At 44.0% G+C, this 21,374-nt stretch overlaps 1 protein-coding gene across 2 annotated transcripts in view; it reads left to right on the plus strand.

Annotated features, from left to right (window-relative positions):
- The window catches only part of acvr2ba (activin A receptor type 2Ba), a 38,586-nt gene extending 20,696 nt beyond the window's left edge, over positions 1-17,890 (plus strand). Inside the window, exons 2-11 of one of the 2 annotated variants that reach the window (XM_061713691.1) lie at positions 913-1,120; positions 2,534-2,640; positions 2,737-2,885; positions 7,935-8,078; positions 8,952-9,095; positions 11,641-11,789; positions 11,866-11,980; positions 13,487-13,625; positions 13,886-14,016; positions 16,360-17,890. In XM_061713691.1, the coding sequence (XP_061569675.1) occupies positions 913-1,120; positions 2,534-2,640; positions 2,737-2,885; positions 7,935-8,078; positions 8,952-9,095; positions 11,641-11,789; positions 11,866-11,980; positions 13,487-13,625; positions 13,886-14,016; positions 16,360-16,581 (1,508 nt within the window). In that variant the 3' untranslated portion in view covers positions 16,582-17,890. Of the gene's footprint in view, positions 1-912; positions 1,121-2,533; positions 2,886-7,934; positions 8,079-8,951; positions 9,096-11,640; positions 11,790-11,865; positions 11,981-13,486; positions 13,626-13,885; positions 14,017-16,359 lie in introns of both variants that reach the window. The other variant, XM_061713690.1, reaches the window with a different exon arrangement.
- The last annotated feature ends 3,484 nt before the right edge of the window (positions 17,891-21,374 follow it).

Below are 21,374 nucleotides of genomic sequence, written 5' to 3' on the forward strand. Positions count from 1 at the left end.
CATGTCGCCAATATAATGTTTGCAGATACGTTTATTTGACCTGATTTTCCACAGTCTGGCTAATGTCGTTAACCATTAAAGTTTAATGTTTGTTAGTGACATATTTAGTTTTGCTGATGGGAAATAAAACCGCAGTGAAAACGGCCCAGGGTGAGGCAGACAATCCTCTGCCGCCCTGAAGGGGGCGAACGTGAGCCAACGGGTACAAACACTTTTAATTTCAATCTTATAAAAAAGAGATTAGACTAAGAAAAATACAATAGAATATTTAAAAACTAAATTTTGGCCTCAAATAAAATATTCTTTGTTTTTCTGTTCATGCTTTTTGTTGAGCAATCTGTATTAAATTGATTAAAGTATCAGAATTAAACGTTTTAAAAACAACTGAATATTTCACTTAAGGTCCAAATTTAAATCTGTGGTTTTGTACACCAGTCTATACTCTCATTTATGTTGTATGAATTATAGAATTGCGACGGCCAACACATGGAGGGTGTAGAGCAAATGCACGTTTTTTCTTACCTTTACGTATCTGTAATATGTACCGTGTGTGCCCGTGTGTTTTTTGTGAAGAATGCTGATGAGAGATGAAATAACCAGTAGCCAATTGAATAAGCCTTTTTGATTTCTATATTTGTAAATCTGACACTAAAGGAGTCAGTGCCTCAGCAACCATGAACCTCACCGCACGTCACTGGTGGAGTTGGTGCTAGTCTCAACTCCTGCAGCAGTGATAGTTGGGTGCAGCGGCACGCCGCCCTCTGCACCCCCAACTCCTGCAGCAGTGATAGTTGGGTGCAGCGGCACGCCGCTCTCTGCAGCCCCAACTCCTGCAGCAGTGTGATGGTTGGGTTGCAGCGGCACGCCGCCCTCTGCAGCCCTCCTCCCCGCTGACAGCTGTCTCTGTTGCAGGGCTGAGCCACGCCGGGGCCGACACCACCCACTGTCTGTATTACAACGTCAACTATGAGATGGAGAAGACCAACCAGAGCGGCGTGGAGCGCTGCGAGGCTGAGGCGGACAAACGCTTGCACTGCTACGCCTCCTGGAGGAACAACTCGGGCTCCATTGAGCTGGTGAAGAAAGGATGCTGGCTGGACGACTTCAACTGCTACGACCGGTACACACACACATGCACACACAGATTTACAACACACACAGACAGTGTGTGGGGTTAGTGTTTTGGTATAGGGGGTCTGCATTGATGTCACTTCCCCACTAGACCAGCCCCCTTACTCACACTGAGTGGCAAAAACAGCTGCAAGTAGTGGGGAAGACGGAATAACTGCTGATTATGGGCTTAAATTAAAGTCAGTTGGACTTGACAGTGACCCGTACAGTTACCAAGAACCAGTGGTCCATGGACATTAATATTTGGTACAGTTACCAAGAACCAGTGGTCCATGGACATTAATATTTGGTACAGTTACCAAGAACCAGTGGTCCATGGACATTAATATTTGGTACAGTTACCAAGAACCAGTGGTCCATGGACATTAATATTTGGCCACGAATCCAGTTTCCTGATATTTATATGTACTTAATTTCTACGCCGGGGAAATACACGAAGCAAAGCTTGAAGGCGTACAAAAGTCTTGACGCTTGGTCCGACTTCAAGGCAGGATTTGTTGGTGAAATTAAAGTGATGAGGACACCGAACTTTATGATTTGACCGTTTAACGTTAGCTACCCAAAAATCCAACATTACCTGATACAAAATGGGAACCACAAATCCACGTTTCGGTGCCTGGAATCCAGTTGTTTCTGTGAATTGCAGTGATCCATTTGTCTCTCTTAAGATAATTTTTCAGCAGTCTGTAAAACGATAACTCTGATTTCTTGCTAAATCTATGAGTACAGTCGATCGCACAACAGCTCTTTCCCATTTTAGATGTTTTCCAGTTGCTTAAACTGAAAGTTTACGCTGACACTCAGTCTTTCTGTCACTCAGTCTTTCTGCCACTCAGTCTTTCTGACACTCAGTCTTTCTGACACTCAGTCTTTCTGACACTCAGTCTTTCTGACACTCAGTGGTTTAACCCGCTGTGAAGTCTCATCTGTGAATGTCACGCACATTCCCTCTATTAGGTGTTTTGGTCTTAGTGTTTGGGGTTACTACCACCATCATTTTATTCCTACCGAAAACAACGGGTTTTCGTTTCTTAGTTCCATCGAACCTGAAACCCAGTTTTGTGATATTTATGCAATGGTGCTGAAATGTTTGGTTCACATGTAATTTAGTCTTGTTTGGGAGTTAGAGGTGGTTGTTCTGGACGGGTCAGCAGCAGAACCGTGTGGAGGAAGAGGCTGTCATCATCCTCCTCTTCCTCACAGCTAGCTGGTGGCCCCGGAGCCAGGCTTGGTTCTGGTCCAGACCCGTGCTGACGCAGACCTGTGTGTGTGTGTGTGTGTGTGTGTGTGTGTGTGTGTGTGTGTGTGTGTGTGTGTGTGTGTGTGTGTGTGTGTGTGTGTGTGTGTGTGTGTGTGTGTGTGTGTGTGTGTGTGTGTGTGTGTGTGTGTGTGTGTTTCTCAGGCAGGAGTGTGTGGCCACGGAGGAGAGTCCTCAAGTCTTCTTCTGTTGCTGTGAAGGGAACTTCTGCAACGAGAGGTTCACACACCTACCGGACATCGGCGGACCACGTGAGTCCAGCACACCTCGGGTCTGGGTCTGGAGGGGATCCAGGTCTGCGGTCCGGCTGATCCGGTGTTCACGTCCGTGTGTTCTGTGTGTGTTAGTGATCAACGGCCCCCCCAGCGCCGCTGGAGTGCTGAGCATGCTGATTTACTGTCTGCTGCCCGTCACCATGCTGTGCGTGGTTCTGCTCGCCGCCGTCTGGATGTACCGGCACCGGAAACCTCCATACGGACACGTGGACATCACCGAGGTGCTGCTCACACCTTCACCTTTCTGTCTTTTGTCTTAACCCGTTCTTATGCGGAGGCCCGCCCTCGCCCCCTCCAGCCCATATTCGGTGCACACTCACTCCAAAATGTACAAAACTAGGTCATTTACAAATCTTACAAATCTTGTACAAACCAAAGGTCTATTAGATCCTATCCAGTAAAGTATTTAGTCCAAAATACATAATTATACCAGTAAATATCCAGCTATCCAGCTCTTCATCTCGAGCACATGTTAGGTTTACAGGTCTGTAACTCCTCCGTCCTGCACGTTTTCAGACGGGAGAGCGCGATGCTAAAATGGAGCGTACGCTCCACATTGATTGACAGCTCATCCGGCCAATCAGGAGCTTCCTGTCCCCTCATAGTGAATGAGCCTGTGTTGGGGCGGGACGAGCACGTCCGGCTTTTGTCATGAGAAAAACCTCAGCAAGTGCAGCATTCGCCCAGAAGATGGTGCAGTGGTAGAGCAAATGAAATGCTGAACACAACGATATATATATGTACGTGGTAAATTCAACGGTTCAAAATGTATGCCCATGGGACGTAATTGTTATAATAAAACTCTTTGTAAGACATAGTCTTACAAAAACATGTGTAAAATACTCATTTTTTGTGGTATTGTTATCAAATTTGAACTTGCACTAGATAAGACTTCAGGCTGTGTCTCAGTGTGTTTTAAAACCAATAAGTCACAGATTCATCTGCAGATATCTGGTTACAAAACTAATAAAAACCTTCTATTTCAGTGTGTTCAAACTGAGATTACTGAATTATAGTAGCAGTTACAGTGATTCTGACAGTTGGGGAAAGAACTTCAGAGTGTTACCTTTCAAAAGAGACCAGAACCATCCATGAACTTCAAACGGTTTAAGAACAGCTTTACATTTACTTTGGGTAGAACTTGGATAGGCGTTTTGGGCGACCTTTACAAGTGCGGGAACAAGTTAAACATCTGGAGGGCCAGGGACGCACCAGACAAACGGCAACCCTGGTCCTCCAGGGTCCTGCATGTTTTAGATGTTTCCCTGCTTCATTGCACCATGATTAGTGTCACGTCATCTTCAAAACATCGGTATCGGCCAAAAAAGTATCTTTTTTTAAGTTATTAATGTTTTTAATATATATTAATTATTAACTCGTTTTATAATTGTATTTAACAATACAGACAGTTGATGTGTGTTTATTATAAGATATTGCTTTTGGGCGGCGCCGGCGGCTGGAAGAGACGTTTGTGCAGGAGGGGGAAAGAAGCATGCACTGCAAAAACTCAAAATCTTAACAAGAATATTTGTCTTATTTATAGTTAAAATGTCTAATTTTTAGTCAAAAAATCTCATTACACTTAAAACAAGACTCATTACCAGAAAAATTACTTATGTGATCATTTTCACCTGTTTCAAGTAAATTTTCAATTGAAATAAGTAGAAAAATCTTCCAGTGGGACAAGATTTATCTTCTCATTACAAGCAAAAAAATTTAGATTTTATTTTAAGTGAAAATCTACTTGAAACAGGTGAAAATTGTTTTTTCCAGTGATGAGTCTTGTTTTCAGTGTAATGAGATTTTTTTTGACTAAAAATGAGACATTTTAACTAGAAATAAGACAAATATTCTTGTTAAGATTTTGAGTTTTTGCAGTGTGGCTAACAGAGAGCTAACAACAGCTAGCCTACACTCAGATAAACAGAGACAATGTCTGAAAGTTTAAAAAAGAAAGAAAAGCTGTCGGAGAAAAGTGACAGGGCCAAAACTATACCATATAACTATAAGCTTTGTTTTGATCCAATGATGCAGTCAGTGAAAAGAAGTATATGTCCATGTTGGAGAGAATGGACAATAAAAGAAACTTGGGACAATTTGAGTTTTAGTCCCTTTTTTTTTTCACTTAATTCATTGCCAAAATGTATCTGATTGGGAAAAAGCCTCGGAATTGTATCGGGAGCCAAAAAAAGTGATCGGATCAGGAAGAATCGGGATCGGCAGAAACTCAAACTCAAGTGATCGGGAGTTAAAAAATCCTGATCGGGACGACCCTAACCATGATACAAATGACTGTGGCCGGGTTTCCCAGATCCGACCTCTCTTAAGGATTTAAGAGAGGTTCAAAGAAGGTTTCAACTAAGAGAGAACCCTAAGATACGGGTGTTTCCCAGATGACTTCTTAACACCGTCCTTTAGTTTCGCTCTTTCAGAAGCTCTTTGGAGCAGCTGTCCGGTTCTGAAACCAAATCAATCGATGCCAGGCAAATCGATCACCGATCACTATCAGCGCATTTTCACACGCAGCGCTGCTACCTAACGCACTAATTCCCTGCTGCCTGTGCGTTATAATGAAAAATTAAGATGATAAATATAATTCAATGACCCTGTTTCATGATGAAAACAAGACGGCAACTAAATAAGAAGTAGTCTTGGTAAGAGAATAATGAGGGAATGTATTGTTTTTATTAAATGTGAAAGATGGACGAAAGGAGAAATTAACTTAACGATCATTCAGCATACAGGACCACATTGTATCCTCCTGACTAGTAAAACAGAATCCTTCACCTCAAAAAAATATTCTGAAGTTTATTTAGCTGCTTGACCGTTTTCACTATTGCATTTATCAACGTTGTATTTGCGGATGTTTGGAGACGCAGCGGGTGTGGAGACCAGTGTTGGGACTAGCGTTATTTAGTAACGCGTTACAGTAACGCCGTTAGTTTTGCGGTAACTAATACTCTAACGCATTACTTTTTAAATTCAGTAACGCAATTACCGCTACCAAACGGTGCGTTACTCCGTTATTTCTGGATACAGTGAAGCTTTTTTTCCCCACGTGGAGACTGGAGGAAACGTAGTGTGTGTTTATTCAAAAACATGACGGTCATGGCGAGCCAAGAGAAGGCGAGTTTCACAACGTGGAATTACAGCAATCCCTGGTTTTTCGCAGGGGTTATGTTCCAGAAAGAACCCGTGATAAGTGATTTTTTTTTTTACAATTGTAGAGGGCTTCAAATTGCAGAGATCAGCCCCGCCTCGCACGTATTCCACTGCTCTTCTGAGCCGCTGCATCCCGACTCTGTAGCGTCTTTTTATCCTAAACCCCACGGTGCAGGTGGGTTTTTTCAAGAGAAGAAAATAGTTATGGGTCGTTGTCTTCGCTCTTTTTTCTTCTGGGCAAAAAGATTCTTATAAACCGACACCATGGATTATATCTGAGACTGTAATGAACGATTCATCAAAGGTCCCGTTCTTGAGCTGCTGCTGAAGCTCATTGGTCGTTCTCAGCTTGTTGCTAAGCAACCAACGTTATTGATACAGGAAGTGAAGAAGCGGGGAGACTGTTTAGAATGCAGAACATGATGCACAATGTAAATCCATACAGAACCTGCTGAAATGAAGGCTAGAGGGGATTAATGGGAGCATTTAAAATAATGTTTTCATTTAAAGTAACTAAAAAGTTACTTTTCATAGTAACGCATTACTTTTTGGTCTAAGTAGCTGAGTTACTGAGTTACTTTTTAATGGAGTAACCAGTAACGGTAACTAGTTACTATTTTTCAGTAACTACACCACACTGGTGGAGACGCAGCGCTGCTCCTCAATGCACTAATTCCCTGTCATCACACATGTAGGTGCTCGGGCTCGGGCAGGAGGATCGGTGTCACGGCTGCCTGGACAGCCCGGTCCGACAGCACGTCCAGGGGACTGAAGTGCTGACGCACGAATGCGTTCATATAAACAGTTCTGCTTCACGCACGGCGACGCGGTTGATTTGCAACGAGAATATGCTGTATAGCAGCCAAATTATCAAATAAATGATATTCATGATGATCGTTTTATTTGTGCGTAGTGCATAAAGCACAGGAACACACTTGTTATTCCTTATTTTTCTTTTTTTTCCCCTTTGATGTCATCAATGAATGCTAAACAATATAAATCTAAAGTATAAAATAGATCAAAATTTGTGCGGGGTGCATTGTTTTAATATCTCATTGCTTGGTGTGATATTGATTTGCCTGACGCGGCTGGATCTGTGAGTCTTTGTTCACTAAGAAGGTTGTAAAGACTGGGTCAGCAGCATCTTTCATTTCCTTCTTAATGAAAGAGATTCTTAAGCTAAGAACAACTCTGGGAAACGCAATTTTCTTTCACAGGCTCCTTAAGAAGGTTTGAAAGAAGTCTTTCGCTGTTAAGAACTACTTAACTGATCTGGGAAACCCGGCCTGTGTCGTTAACGGAATTGTGGAGACCTTGATGACAAGCTGATTCAATTCAATTACTTTATTTGTTGAACAGGGACTGTACATATTAATAAACACAAGTGTAAATACGCATGGTTGTAGCCAGAGGCTACAGTCATTTCCACCATTCGTCCCTGTGGCAATTTAATGCCAGACACAGAACTGGAAACCAGCAGACAAAGGAGACAAGATATGACATCCATACCAACAAAACACAACATTAAAAGATACGACTGTGCTAGATAAAAATCATTAAGCAATAAAACATGTTACAATTGATAAGCCAGGAATTAAGTGACCGTAAAGTTAAAGTGCTGAATGCTTAAGTGCGAGAGTTTGTAAAGTGCTGATGCAGATTGTACATTTGCCCTATTGCACTTTTCTGGCACACACTGACATGTGTGGGCTGATGTTATTGCACAAGTTGATATTATAGCATACATATTTGTTATTATGTGTGGACCATTGTACATTTGCATACATACTGAAAGTATGAAATGATACAGTAACGGGTCACGACAGGATACTTAAGATTAAGATTCCCAGAATATTCTAATTTTTTGAGAATTTTTTGATATTTGAGTTTTCTTAAGCTGTAAGCCATGATCAGCAATATTAAAATAATAAAAGGCTTGCAATATTTCAGTTGATTTGTAATGAATCCAGAATGTATGACATTTTTGTTTTTGTAATTGCATTACAGAAAATAAAGAACAATATTCTAATTTTCTGAGACAGTCCAGTATGTGCTTCACAAATGTCTTCCTGTTCCTGGTTTAACCGGGTGTTTTTTTGGCCCCCCAGGACCCCGGCCCCCCCTCCGGGTCCCCCCTGCTGGGGCTCAAGCCCCTGCAGCTGCTGGAGGTGAAGGCCCGGGGCCGCTTCGGCTGCGTCTGGAAGGCCCAGATGTTGAACGAGTACGTGGCCGTCAAGATCTTCCCCATCCAGGTACGGGTGGCGTGTTCCTCCTCCAGAACGTGGTGTTGTATCCGCCCCTTTGGTTGATTGGATTTTTATTTTGTACATGTAAAAAACAACAATTAAAAGAGGAGATAAGAAAACAAAACAAGAAAAAACAAGAATTTCATACTTTAACACTTAATATCTTAATTGTGCAAAAAGGAGTATGAAGAAGTGTAAACTTATTTAATCCTACCCCCATTCACTAATAATTTATGAACAAGTATTTATTCATTTATTATTATTAATATTTGTATTATTATTTTGTATTATTATTTTTTATTATTATTATTTATTATGATTTTTTTATTATTATTATTTATTAACAAGTATTTATAATAACTAACTATGCTATAATTATACTCACATACTTACATATACATACATACACATAGTTGAATATTTCTACAAGACTGTCTCAGAAAATTAGAATATTGTGATAAAGTTCTTTATTTTCTGTAATGCAATTAAAAAAACTAAAATGTCATAAATTCTGGATTCATTACAAATCAACTGAAATATTGCAAGCCTTTTATTATTTTAATATTGCTGATTATGGCTTACAGTTTTAGATTAAGATTCCCAGAATATTCTAATTTTTTGAGATAGGATATTTGAGTTTTCTTAAACTGTAAGCCATGATCAGCAATATTAAAATAATAAAAGGCTTGCAATATTTCAGTTGATTTGTAATGAATCCAGAATGTATGACATTTTTGTTTTTTTAATTGCATTACAGAAAATAAAAGACTTTATCACAATGTTCTAATTTTCTGAGACAGGCCTGTATTTGTACACACATGCCCATATAAATATTTATATAAATATACTTTTTAACGTCGCTCCCTGTCTGCCGGACAGAACAAGGAGTCGTGGCAGAATGAGAGGGAGGTGTTCCTGACGCCAGGTATGAGGCACGAGAACATCCTGAGGTTCATCGGAGCCGAGAGACGAGGGAGCCACCTGGAGACGGAGCTGTGGATCATCACGGAGTTCCACGAGAGGGTGAGGGGGACGGGAGGACGGGAGGACGGGAGGACGGGGGGACGGGCCGTCTGCAGGTTCTCCTTCTGGGAGTTTGGACACAGTTGATCGCAGGGGCGGGGCTTCAGGGGGGGCTGGGAGGGGCTACTCCCCCGGCCCGGGGCCCAATGGGGCCCCTGAGGCAGCAGTGGCACCACTTGGTTCATATTAGGTATAAAGCCTTGTATAATATGTTGTGCTGAGATTTTAACACTGGCCACGGTTACATGATGTTTTTTAATTCAGAATTAATTATTCCGAATTAAATAATTCAGAATCAAACTATTTTCCTTCCAGTTTACATGGAAATAGTAATTCTGAATTGAGGTTTCCATGAAAACACGTTTGATGGTCTTTCTCCAATTCCTCTCCAGGTCTGGGGGTTGGGAAGGTTCTGATTGGATAGGGGGGGGACCGGAAGTTAAACTACCGGAAGAAAAACTAACTTAGCCGCTACAACTTTGAAAAGATCACTAGTTTGATGTTTCCTGTTTCCATCTGTTCTTTTAATGATTTCTATTTATTAAATAAATGCTCTCTGCTCTTGACCAGCGTTTACTGCTGCTGCATCTTGAAACTTTGTTTGGAAAACCAGCCCAGTGGAATATAAGATCATGGAGACAGACGGGCGAGGGAACGAGCAGAAAGAAAGACCGGGATTAATTTAAAGAGGAATGAGTGTTTACATGATCTGGAATTATTCTATTCAGATTTAAAATCAGAATAAACCAGACACTTACTTCGGAATTAAATTTAATTCGGAATGGCCATTTTCATTCAGAATTAGGTGTTTACATGGTAATTTTTACTCTTTTTAAATCAGATTTAATTTGAATTCTGAATTAAAGAGGAATTACACTTCCCATGTAAATGCATTCACTCACAGTTAGCATTAAAACAAAAATTACAAGTGAATCTCCAAATGTATTTTGGGTAAAATGGTTCGTCATCAACAGCCGTCTATCAACGTCATCATCCATCACTCGTCAACAGAGCACAGTAATCCTACAGCCTAAACATGAGCGGGAGTTAGAAACACAAAAGTGGAGCGATAAAACGCAAAGAAAAAGAAAAAAGGGAGCAGGAAAAAGCCAAATTGCCAAAGCTAGACGTATATTTTGTTGGCCCTAATCCTCCTCCTGTGGGAGATGAACCTGACATTGTTAGCAGAGATTCATCCCCGGGTCCGGGCCGCCAAAAGCTGCATCCTGGTCAGGGAGCAGGTTTACAGGTAGATACAGTTAGAACAATCACAGACACACAAAAAATGGGTAAGAAAATGGTTGATATAGTAGCCCGGCCGTCTAGCTTATTTCCTTCTCTGTCTCTGGGCTGTAGCGATGATAACAGGGACTCAGCAGCTGCCATATGCCCCGCCTCTGGCCCGGCTCTGATATGTTCCTACTGGTTGATCGGCAGGTAGCAGCTGATGAGCTGAGATACTTTGCTTCCCTGTTCGGCTAGTTTTCAGGTTTCCAGTTGTGAGTGAAGGAAGAAGACGGTGAACACGAGCAGCCAGAAGGGTGGCAGGCCCGGCGGGATTATGGGATAGGTTAACGGATCAGAGGGACGCAGTGAACCCAACACAGAGCTCAGTCTGTAGGAGGAGGCGCTCACAGTAGAGTCGCTCCTCCTCTTAAGGTGGTCTGGGCAGCTGGACATCTTTTGGTGGGATGCTTCAGGCATGTCCTATTGTGGCACTTTTACACTAGTACCTACTCAGCCCGACTCGACTCCACTCGCCCTCGTTTCTTTTCAATACCCAGATCAGAAGTAGGAGGTTGGAGTGAAGCTGCTGTGACGTATTTGATTGTGTATCTAAAGGAAGAAGACAACAACAGTAAAGATGTAGAACCTGGAGGAGATGATAGATGTGCTGCTGGATCTGTGGCTTGTGTTTGATATCAAGTTAAAAAATGAGAGTGAGAGAAGCTTCAATCGGCGACGCTTTTTAATTTTGTTAGTTTGTCTCAGCGCTGCTGAAAAGTCAGCTGGAGCCGTGAGCAGCTATGAAGAGACAGATCTCCTGGTAGATCTGGTCGTTCCTTATCTCCGTCTAGATCCCTTTTTAATTCTCTCCTCAGCACCAGGTTTATGAACATCTGACCCTCAGAGTTGGATCAGAACAGACTTTTGCTGCCGTTGCTGGTGGAATAAAATGAACCAGAATCCGTCAGAGTCTCTTTCTCTGATTTCCTCCTCCTGACTCAGACGTCTGACTCAAACCCCCCCGACCAATCGGTGGCCTGTAGTGTGATGATGTCAGATACAGCCCACTCAGCAGCTTAGAACCTCTGCAGAATAGTTACAGAAAAGTATCTACTTTAGACCCCTGGTGGGAAAGAACCAAGCCGAGGCGAGTCGAGTTGGGCTGAGTAGGTACTAGTGGAAAAGCGCCAGGAGGCAGATCTGGGATCTCAGTGGAGATGTTGTTCAGGCAGACCGTGGCAGCAGATCCAGGATGTATGAACGGAGCAGCGATGTTGTTTCCGACAAGGGCGATCTCACTGGTTTTTGTCTCACTCAGGGCTGTCTGTCGGACTTCCTGAAGGGAAACGTGGTCAGCTGGTCGGAGCTGTGCCACATGGCTGAGTCGATGGCATGTGGCCTGGCGTTCCTCCATGATGACATCCCCCAGTTCAAAGGAGAGGAACACAAACCGGCCATCGCTCACAGGTTTACCATAAGAACCCCAAACATCCACCAACACAAGCCTCCTGAAGGGTGTCTGATGGGTTTCTCTCCCCTTTAGGGATTTTAAGAGTAAGAACATACTTCTGCGTTCAGACCTCACCGCTGTTATTGGGGACTTTGGCCTCGGTGTCAGCTTTGAGCCAGGGAAACCTCCTGGAGAGACACATGGACAGGTGAGCTGCCGCAGGTGACTGTATCTGTGTCTGTAGGTGACTGCATGTGTCTGTAGGTGACGGTAGGTGTCTGTAGGCGACTGCATGTGTCTGTAGGTGACTGCATGTGTCTGTAGGTGACTGTAGGTGTCTGTAGGTGACTGCATGTGTCTGTAGGTGACTGCATGTGTCTGTAGGTGTCTGTAGGTGACTGCATGTGTCTGTAGGTGACGGTAGGTGTCTGTAGGCGACTGCATGTGTCTGTAGGTGACTGCATGTGTCTGTAGGTGACTGTAGGTGTCTGTAGGCGACTGCATGTGTCTGTAGGTGACTGCATGTGTCTGTAGGTGACTGTAGGTGTCTGTAGGTGACTGTAGGTGTCTGTAGGTGACTGCATGTGTCTGTAGGTGACCGTTAGGTGACTGTAGGTGACTGCATGTGTCTGTAGGTGACTGTAGGTGTCTGTAGGTGTCTGTATGTGACTGCATGTGTCTGTAGGTGACTGCATGTGTCTGTAGGTGTCTGTAGGTGACTGTAGGTGTCTGTAGGCGACTACATGTGTCTGTAGGTGACTGTAGGTGTCTGTAGGTGACTGTAGGTGACTGTAGGTGTCTGTAGGTGACTGCATGTGCCTGTAGGTGTCTGTAGGTGACTGCATGTGACTGTAGGTGTCTGTAGGTGACTGCATGTGTCTGTAGGCGACTGCATGTGTCTGTAGGTGACTGTAGGTGTCTGTAGGTGACTGCATGTGTCTGTAGGTGACTGTAGGTGTCTGTAGGTGACTGCATGTGTCTGTAGGCGACTGCATGTGTCTGTAGGTGACTGTAGGTGACTGCATGTGTCTGTAGGTGACTGTAGGTGTCTGTAGGTGACTGCATGTGTCTGTAGGCGACTGCATGTGTCTGTAGGTGACTGTAGGTGACTGCATGTGTCTGTAGGTGACTGTAGGTGTCTGTAGGTGACTGCATGTGTCTGTAGGTGACTGTAGGTGACTGCATGTGTCTGTAGGTGACTGTAGGTGTCTGTAGGTGACTGTAGGTGTCTGTAGGTGACTGCATGTGTCTGTAGGTAACTGTAGGTGTCTGTAGGTGACTGCATGTGTCTGTAGGTGACTGTAGGTGACTTGTAGGTGTCTGTAGGTGACTGTAGGTGACTGTAGGTGTCTGTAGGTGACTGTAGTTGTCTGTAGGTGACTGTAGGTGTCTGTAGGTGACTGCATGTGTCTGTAGGTAACTGTAGGTGTCTGTAGGTGACTGCATGTGTCTGTAGGTGACTGCATGTGTCTGTAGGTGACTGTAGGTGTCTGTAGGTGACTGTAGGTGTCTGTAGGTGACTGCATGTGTCTGTAGGTAACTGTAGGTGTCTGTAGGTGACTGCATGTGTCTGTAGGTGACTGTAGGTGACTTGTAGGTGTCTGTAGGTGACTGCATGTGTCTGTAGGTGACTGTAGGTGTCTGTAGGGGACTGTAGGTGTCTGCCACTACAAACCCCATGCAGTTTCAAGTGTGTGTGTACTGTGGCGTGCAGGTGGGCACCAGACGTTACATGGCCCCGGAAGTTTTAGAAGGAGCCATCAACTTCCAGAGAGACTCTTTTCTTCGAATCGACATGTACGCCATGGGCCTGGTGCTGTGGGAGCTGGTGTCCCGCTGCAAGGCTGTCGACGGTACAAAACACACATCAAAACACACATGCTAAACATAACTAACATAGAAACGCTGAAAGAAAAGGATTATGTACTAAAACCTAAGAAGGCAGGAAGCAGATCAGAGCAAACCTGTCGCAGGTTTAAACTGAATGATTCTAATGGAGCCAGGAGGAAATGGACACTCCACCAAGCTGGAAACCACTTGACTGTGGACGTCAGAAGATCAGTATGTTTGGAGGTGTGTGTGTTCAGAGGAATCCTGCTTGTGCTGTGTCCAGGTCCGGTCGATGAGTATATGCTGCCATTTGAGGAGGAGGTGGGCCAGCATCCATCTCTGGAAGACCTACAAGAAGTTGTGGTCCACAAGAAGATGAGGCCAGCCTTCAAAGAGCTCTGGCTCAAACACAGCGTGAGTGGCTGCTGATTTTCACTAAAAGATGTTTCCAGATGTTCAGGAACAGACAGTTGCAGATGTTCAATAAGGGATGGTTGTAGCTGTTCAGTAAAAAATTGGTCAGGATGTTCAGTAGAGGATGTTTGTAGATGTTCAGTGATGACTGGTTCCAGATGTTCAATAAAGGATGATTCAGGAAAGGATGGTTCCACATGTTCAGTAAAGGATGGATGCAGATGTTCAGTACAAGGTGATTCCAGATGTTCAGTGGCGCATCGTTGCAGATTTTTAGAAAAGGGCGTTTGTTCGGGAAGGGATGTTTTCCAGATGATTAGTAGCAGATAGCTCCTGATTTTCAGCGGCAGACGGCTCCAGATGTTCAGTAAATGATGGTTCCAGGTTTTCACTAATGGGTTGTTGTAAACGTTCACCAAAAGGTAATTTCCAAATGTTTAGCAGCCAATAGCTCCAGTTCAGTGCCAGATGGCTCGAGATGTTCATAGATGTATGACACCAGATGTTCAGTAGGTGTTGGGTGGATGATGGTTGCAGGTAGATGATGGTTGCAGATGTTAGGGATGGGCGATATTTTACCGTTCACGATAAACCTTCAAAGTAAGAATTTGTCATCTCGCGGTAAAAACGATAAATTCCCGTTGATGACGTTTTTGTATAAAGCTGATTTATGGTTCTGCATTAAATCGACGCACAACGTACGGGAAGGAAGGAAGGAAGGAAGGAAGGAAGGAAGGAAGGAAGGAAGGAAGGAAGGAAGGAAGGAAGGAAGGAAGGAAGGAAGGAAGGAAGGAAGGAAGGAAGGAAGGAAGGAAGGAAGGAAGGAAGGAAGGAAGGAAGATAAATTCCCGTTGATAGGTGTTTGTGTAACAAACATGGCGGATCTGAGTCATTACAGTTTTACAGGTGTACTAATTTAATTGGTTTTTATCTATCTTTTATCTATCTTTATATTTAGCAGTGTTTTGGCTCCAAAGACTGAATGTGGTGATAGATTTATAGTTACAAAGGTGGAGTTGAATTGGTATTTTTTTTATCGTCATTTTTATCGTTATCGGGATAAATGTCAGAAATGATCGTGATACATTTCATACCGCCCAGCCCTAGTAGATGTTGGGCAGATGATGGTTGCAGGTAGATGATGGTTGCAGATGTTGGGGAGTATGTTGTGTAACACCTGTGCAGATGTTCAGTAGTATGTTCTGTAACACCTGTGCAGATGTTGGGGAGTATGTTCTGTAACACCTGTGCAGATGTTCAGTAGTATGTTCTGTAACACCTGTGCAGATGTTGGGGAGTATGTTCTGTAACACCTGTGCAGATATTGGGGAGTATGTTCTGTAACACCTGTGCAGATGTTGGGGAGTATGTTCTGTAACACCTGTGCAGATGTTGGGGAGTATGTCTGTAACACCTGTGCAGATGTTGGAGAGTATGTTCTGTAACACCTGTGCAGATGTTGGGGAGTATGTTCTGTAACACCTGTGCAGATGTTGGGGCGTATGTTCTGTAACACCTGTGCAGATGTTGGGGAGTATGTCTGTAACACCTGTGCAGATGTTGGGGAGTATGTTCTGTAACACCTGTGCAGATGTTGGGGAGTATGTTCTGTAACACCTGTGCAGATGTTGGGGAGTATGTTCTGTAACACCTGTGCAGATGTTCAGTAGTATGTTCTGTAACACCTGTGCAGATGTTGGGGAGTATGTTCTGTAACACCTGTGCAGATGTTGGGGAGTATGTCTGTAACACCTGTGCAGATGTTGGGGAGTATGTTCTGTAACACCTGTGCAGATGTTCAGTAGTATGTTCTGTAACACCTGTGCAGATGTTGGGGAGTACGTTCTGTAACACCTGTGCAGATGTTGGGGAATATTCTGTAACACCTGTGCAGATGTTGGGGAGTATGTTCTGTAACACCTGTGCAGATGTTGGGGAGTATGTTCTGTAACACCTGTGCAGATGTTGGGGAGTATGTTCTGTAACACCTGTGCAGATGTTCAGTAGTATGTTCTGTAACACCTGTGCAGATGTTGGGGAGTATGTTCTGTAACACCTGTGCAGATGTTGGGGAGTATGTCTGTAAAACCTGTGCAGATGTTGGGGAGTATGTTCTGTAACACCTGTGCAGATGTTGGGGAGTATGTTCTGTAACACCTGTGCAGATGTTGGGGAGTATGTTCTGTAACACCTGTGCAGATGTTCAGTAGTATGTTCTGTAACACCTGTGCAGATGTTGGGGAGTACGTTCTGTAACACCTGTGCAGATGTTGGGGAGTACGTTCTGTAACACCTGTGCAGATGTTGGGGAGTATGTTCTGTAACACCTGTCCACCTCGGCAGGGTCTGGCTCACGTCTGTGAGACCGTGGAGGAGTGCTGGGACCACGACGCCGAGGCCCGCCTTTCAGCCGGCTGTGTAGAGGAGCGGATCTCCCAGATCCGGCGCCTCACCACCACCATCGCTCCCCCTACTTCCGACAACCACGCTCTGCTGGTCTCCTCCATCACATCTGTTACCATGGTAACCAATGTAGACCTGACGCCCAAAGAGTCCAGCATATGAAGCTCTGTGGAGGCCTGATGATGTTACAGCTGATTCCCTCAACGCTCAACTCCCTCAGAAAAAGAAAAACAAAGACTGAATGATACATGAATGCGCACATGAGATCATCTGTTCTCTGTGGAATGTTACTGGTGACAGAGCAGCTGCTATTCTATCGTTCTGGACCATTTTTTTTAAACTTTTGTTGGGGTTTTTGTGGCTTCCAGCACAGATGACCAGCACACATCCTTGTTTCACCTCCATGTTTATCTCCGTGTCAAATCATTCACGTCTTTTTAAACAAGTGTGTGTTTTATGTGAACAAGGACTCACCGAACCGCATTCAGGTCCCAGCTCAGCGAATGCCCTCTGATCTCCAGGTACCCCAGTGACCAGGGTTTCTGCTCACACTAATGTTTTTCTACTGTCTTCACATCGGGATTTTATCTACCGACCTGGCAACCATCTACCATCAGCTGGCTGTTGGGAGTTGTTTCTTTTTTTTTGTTTCTTTTTTAACTATGATGCTGAAAAACCTTTGTAGGACTGTTACACCACGAACAGACACCCACGGCAAACTTTACAAGTTTAAACTTTTCCTACCTACTTCTTGGACTCTTTTGGTTTTTATTGGTGTGTGATCACATGCTACTGTTAACACCAAGCAAACCTTCGGATCCAACGGGTTGCATCCATAAAGAGCAGAAATCCAGGTGTTTTGTGTTGAGCAGTTTGGATTGGAGGCTGAGTGTGGAGAGAGGTGTGATGGTGTGATGGCTGTTAGGAGGCTGAAGCCTTGCAACCATCGGCCACAGCATCTCGCACGGTTAAGAAACAAAACTTCTCAGGTAACCAGGTCTACAGGGCCCGGGCGTCTGACGTGATGTGGGGGTGTAGGTTTCTGCTGTGTGGAGAGGGCGGGGCAGGTGAGCCCACCGGGGGGGGGGGGGGGGTATCTGAGGGTGCTCAGAGCCGCTTGGCTGTCCTGAATATATAAACTTGCAAGGTGCTGAAACGAACCAAGGAGAACACATTTGACCCTGAAAGTGGTGCAACACCAATGTGCATGGTGTGTTTATGCATTCAGGTGTGTGTGTGTGTGTGTGTGTGTGTGTGTGTGTGTGTGTGTGTGTGTGTGTGTGTGTGTGTGTGTGTGTGTGTGTGTGTGTGTGTGTGACCTGAAGGTCAGTGACAGGTCTGAGGTTTTTGACCGTTCTGCTGCAGTGGCTGCGTTTACATGGGACGTTTAATTCCTCTTTAATCCAGAATTAAAATTAAATCCGACATAAAATGAGTAAAAATGACCATGTAAACACCTAATTCCAAATGAAAATGGCCATTCTGAATTAAACTTAATTCTGAAGTAAGTGGCTGGTTTATTCTGATTTTAAATCTGAAAAGAATAATTCCAGATCATGTTTACACTCATTCCTCTTTAAATTAATCCCGGTCTTTCTTTCTGCTCGTTCCCTCGCCCGTCTGTCTCCATGATCTTATATTCCACTGGGCTGGTTTTCCTAACAAAGTTTCAAGATGCAGCAGCAGGAAACGCTGGTCAAGAGCAGAGACCATTTATTTAATAAATAGAAATCATTAAAAGAACAGATGGAAACAGGAAACATCAAAATTGTGAGCTTTTCAAAGTTGTAGCGGCTAAGTTAGTTTTTCTTCCGGTAGTTTAACTTCCGGTCCCCCCCCTATCCAATCAGAACCTTCCCAACCCCCAGACCTGGAGAGGAATTGGAGAAAGACCATCAAACGTGTTTTCATGGAAACCTCAATTCAGAATTACTATTTCCATGTAAACTGGAAGGAAAGTAGTTTAATTCTGAATTATTGAATTCAGAATAATTAATTCTGAATTAAAAAACATCATGTAACCTTGGCCAGTGATGCTGCTGGAAGTTAAACATGCTGCGATGCATTCAGTTGCAGATAATCAGGCTATTTTCCAGACCTGCCCCAGCGTTTCTCATGGAACTGCTGGGTTTTCTCTGCACCAGTTTCAGCTCTGTTCCTCTCTTCACGCCACGTTCAAACCCCAATCATTTAAATCCTTGAATCATACAGACGTGGCTCACAGCCCTGCTGGCTGTTTCCATCAAGCTTTGAAAAAACATGAAGTAAAAAAAAAACATTACGTATCACTGCAGGAAAAGTTTGAGGAAAGTTTAAAACAGAACGTTTAACAGTTGATGCTCATCAGAAAAGGTGGAAAGAGATTCTGCATGTTAGTCACATGAATACCCATCACAACCAATCAGCTGCTTGTGGAGAATAAAAGCAGACTCGTGAGAACATTGGTAGCAGAACCAGCTCTGATCACATCTGTGGTGGAACAGAACCAGTCTCTTCCTGAGACGGTTCGGCCCGTGTGTCTTTGCTCAGGGGCTGATGAACCTTCTCGTGCTCTTCTGCCCTCGTGTGGTCTGAGGCGGTACTGCATCATAGACTACGTTTACATGCAGTCAGAATTGGGGTTAAGGTCAATATTCCGGTTACTGAAACATTCAGAATATTCCGTTTACATGGTGATTAATCATTCAGGATATCTGGATCAAACCAGCGACCCACGGAGAACATCATGACACAATTACCGTCATTTCTGCTTCTTCTTCCTGTCTCCAAATTCAAAACAAATGCTGCTTCCCCCAACTTTTCTCTCACCTTCTTGTAAATCTTCTATCCCGGTACTTTCTAGCGTCTACAAATGCAGAAATGTTCATATCCTTCATTACATTTATGAAGTGATTAGTCTCCTCCTGGTCTTGTGTTTCTCCGTGTTTATAAGAACTTCCTGGACTCAAAAGACCAGGATTCCTTGTGAACAGAGCATGTGCAGAAAACTAATTCATGTTCCGTTTGATGGGGATATTCCGTTTGGCGTTTACATGACCCAATATTCAGGTTTTAAAAGGAGTAACCCAGGGCTCATATTGGGGTTTTTAAAAACCTGAATATGAGCAAATTCAGGTTATTCAAAGGGGTTATTGGTGTTTACATGGCCGTGCAAATTCGGGTTATTGCTAATATTCCGGTTAGAAAAGGGTTTTTGATGCATGTAAACGTGGTCAGAGTGGGCGGACCTCCCTCCGTGCAGCTCCGGGGGCCGGACTCTTCTTGAGTTGAGACCGGTCCCATGAACGTGAATGTGGAGACTGCAGTTGTCAAAGACCATCAGTCGCCTCCTCACTTTTCCTTTCAGATGTTTTATTTTCCTTTTGAAGTGGGACCAAAGCCGCGGCCAGCGACCCCCGCGGGGTAAGGGTTGTGTCGGACTAACGTCAGCACAGACCCAGAGCTGTGTTGCTGCTCCCTGGCCTTCTGTGTCCCCTGTGATGCCATACGTGTAACGGTGAATGTTGATGCTGCTGCTCTCGCCATGACCATGATTCTGATTCAGAGATCAATATATTTCCGCAGATTCACCTTTTTATTCTTATTTTTTACTTTGGCTGCATTGAACACATGCAACTTTGTGATAAAGTGGTGCAGCGATGGAAGAGGACAGGACTTTTACAGGAGTGGAGGAGACGAAGTGGACAACGGTGCTAAAGAGGCACAGATCACCTCAATACAGCAGAAATACCTCAGAAGACTTTTTAATGTGTTGAACATCAGTTTCTAGACTTAACTAGTTACGTAGTTAGTCATTATATTTGATTTGAAATGTTTGTATTTTTTTTATTTGGGATTTTGACCCTTTTGTTTTTTTTCTCCACCAAATGTCAAACTGTTGAAGGAAAGTTGGTGCTGGTTCTGATCACATACGTTTAATGTTTTAGACGCAACTGCCGACACCAGATCCAGGTGTTTTCCAGGTGTTTCCATGAACATATTACCTCATATTACTGCGTGGTGGGCGGAAACGCTGTGATGGAAACCCAACTGCGGGGAGGAGAAACAGGACGAATGTTCCCTTCCACTGATTTATTAACTGAAAACACTGGACAAGTTTCCCATCAACACTTGACTCAGAAACCAGGAAAGTGTCCCCCTGTGTGCTGGAGAGGGTTCTGTTTTTAACCTGGCTGTCAACCAGCATCGTCAGGATCCATAAACTTGTCTCATAACGAGTTATGGACTGTAAAGACCTGTCAAAATGCAACAATCAGCCAGAACATTAAAACCGTCAAATATGGTTGCCCTAAGAGCCCAGATAGACTTGCTGTTGGTGCTGGCGTTCACGTCCGTTCACGTCCGTTCCCGTGCACCACGTGGTCTGGGCTGACACTTCAATTCAATTCAATTTTATTGATATAGCGTCTAATACAACAAAAGTTGTCTCTAGGATCTTTCCAGAGACCAGAACATAAACCCCCGAACAATTATTACATAAACAATGGCAGGTAAAAACTCCCATAGTGGGAGAAAAACCTTAAGCCAAGGGGGGGGGGGGCAGGCAGGTGGAAGCAGCACTTGTCCCCCCCCTGGTGGCTGGTTGCTGTTTTGTTAGCCGTCAGGTTCCATCATAGCCGGCAGCACGTGGAGAAGTTGAGCTGCTGCCACTTCCTCATTTCCTCCACAGACATTTTGGTGCTTGAGTCATTTTGACTTAATAAACAACAAGAGTCTGTTTGCCAGCTGACTTTTGAAGATCTTCTGAGTCAACTGTTGAACTGAAGAATGTTATACAGATCTTTAAGAGCAAAACGCTCCTGCAGTGGAACCGTTACTTGAATGTATTTTTGGTAAACGGCTAAAACGACCAAATCCGACCCGGACTCTGGAACCACTCCTTGGCCTGAAAGCACGGTTACTTTTCCATCAGGTTTCTCCACCCAGACGACTCGGATGCTCGTGTACCTCCACTG

Source organism: Cololabis saira, chromosome 22 (genome assembly GCF_033807715.1).
Source record: "Cololabis saira isolate AMF1-May2022 chromosome 22, fColSai1.1, whole genome shotgun sequence".
Lineage (NCBI taxonomy): Eukaryota > Metazoa > Chordata > Actinopteri > Beloniformes > Belonidae > Cololabis > Cololabis saira.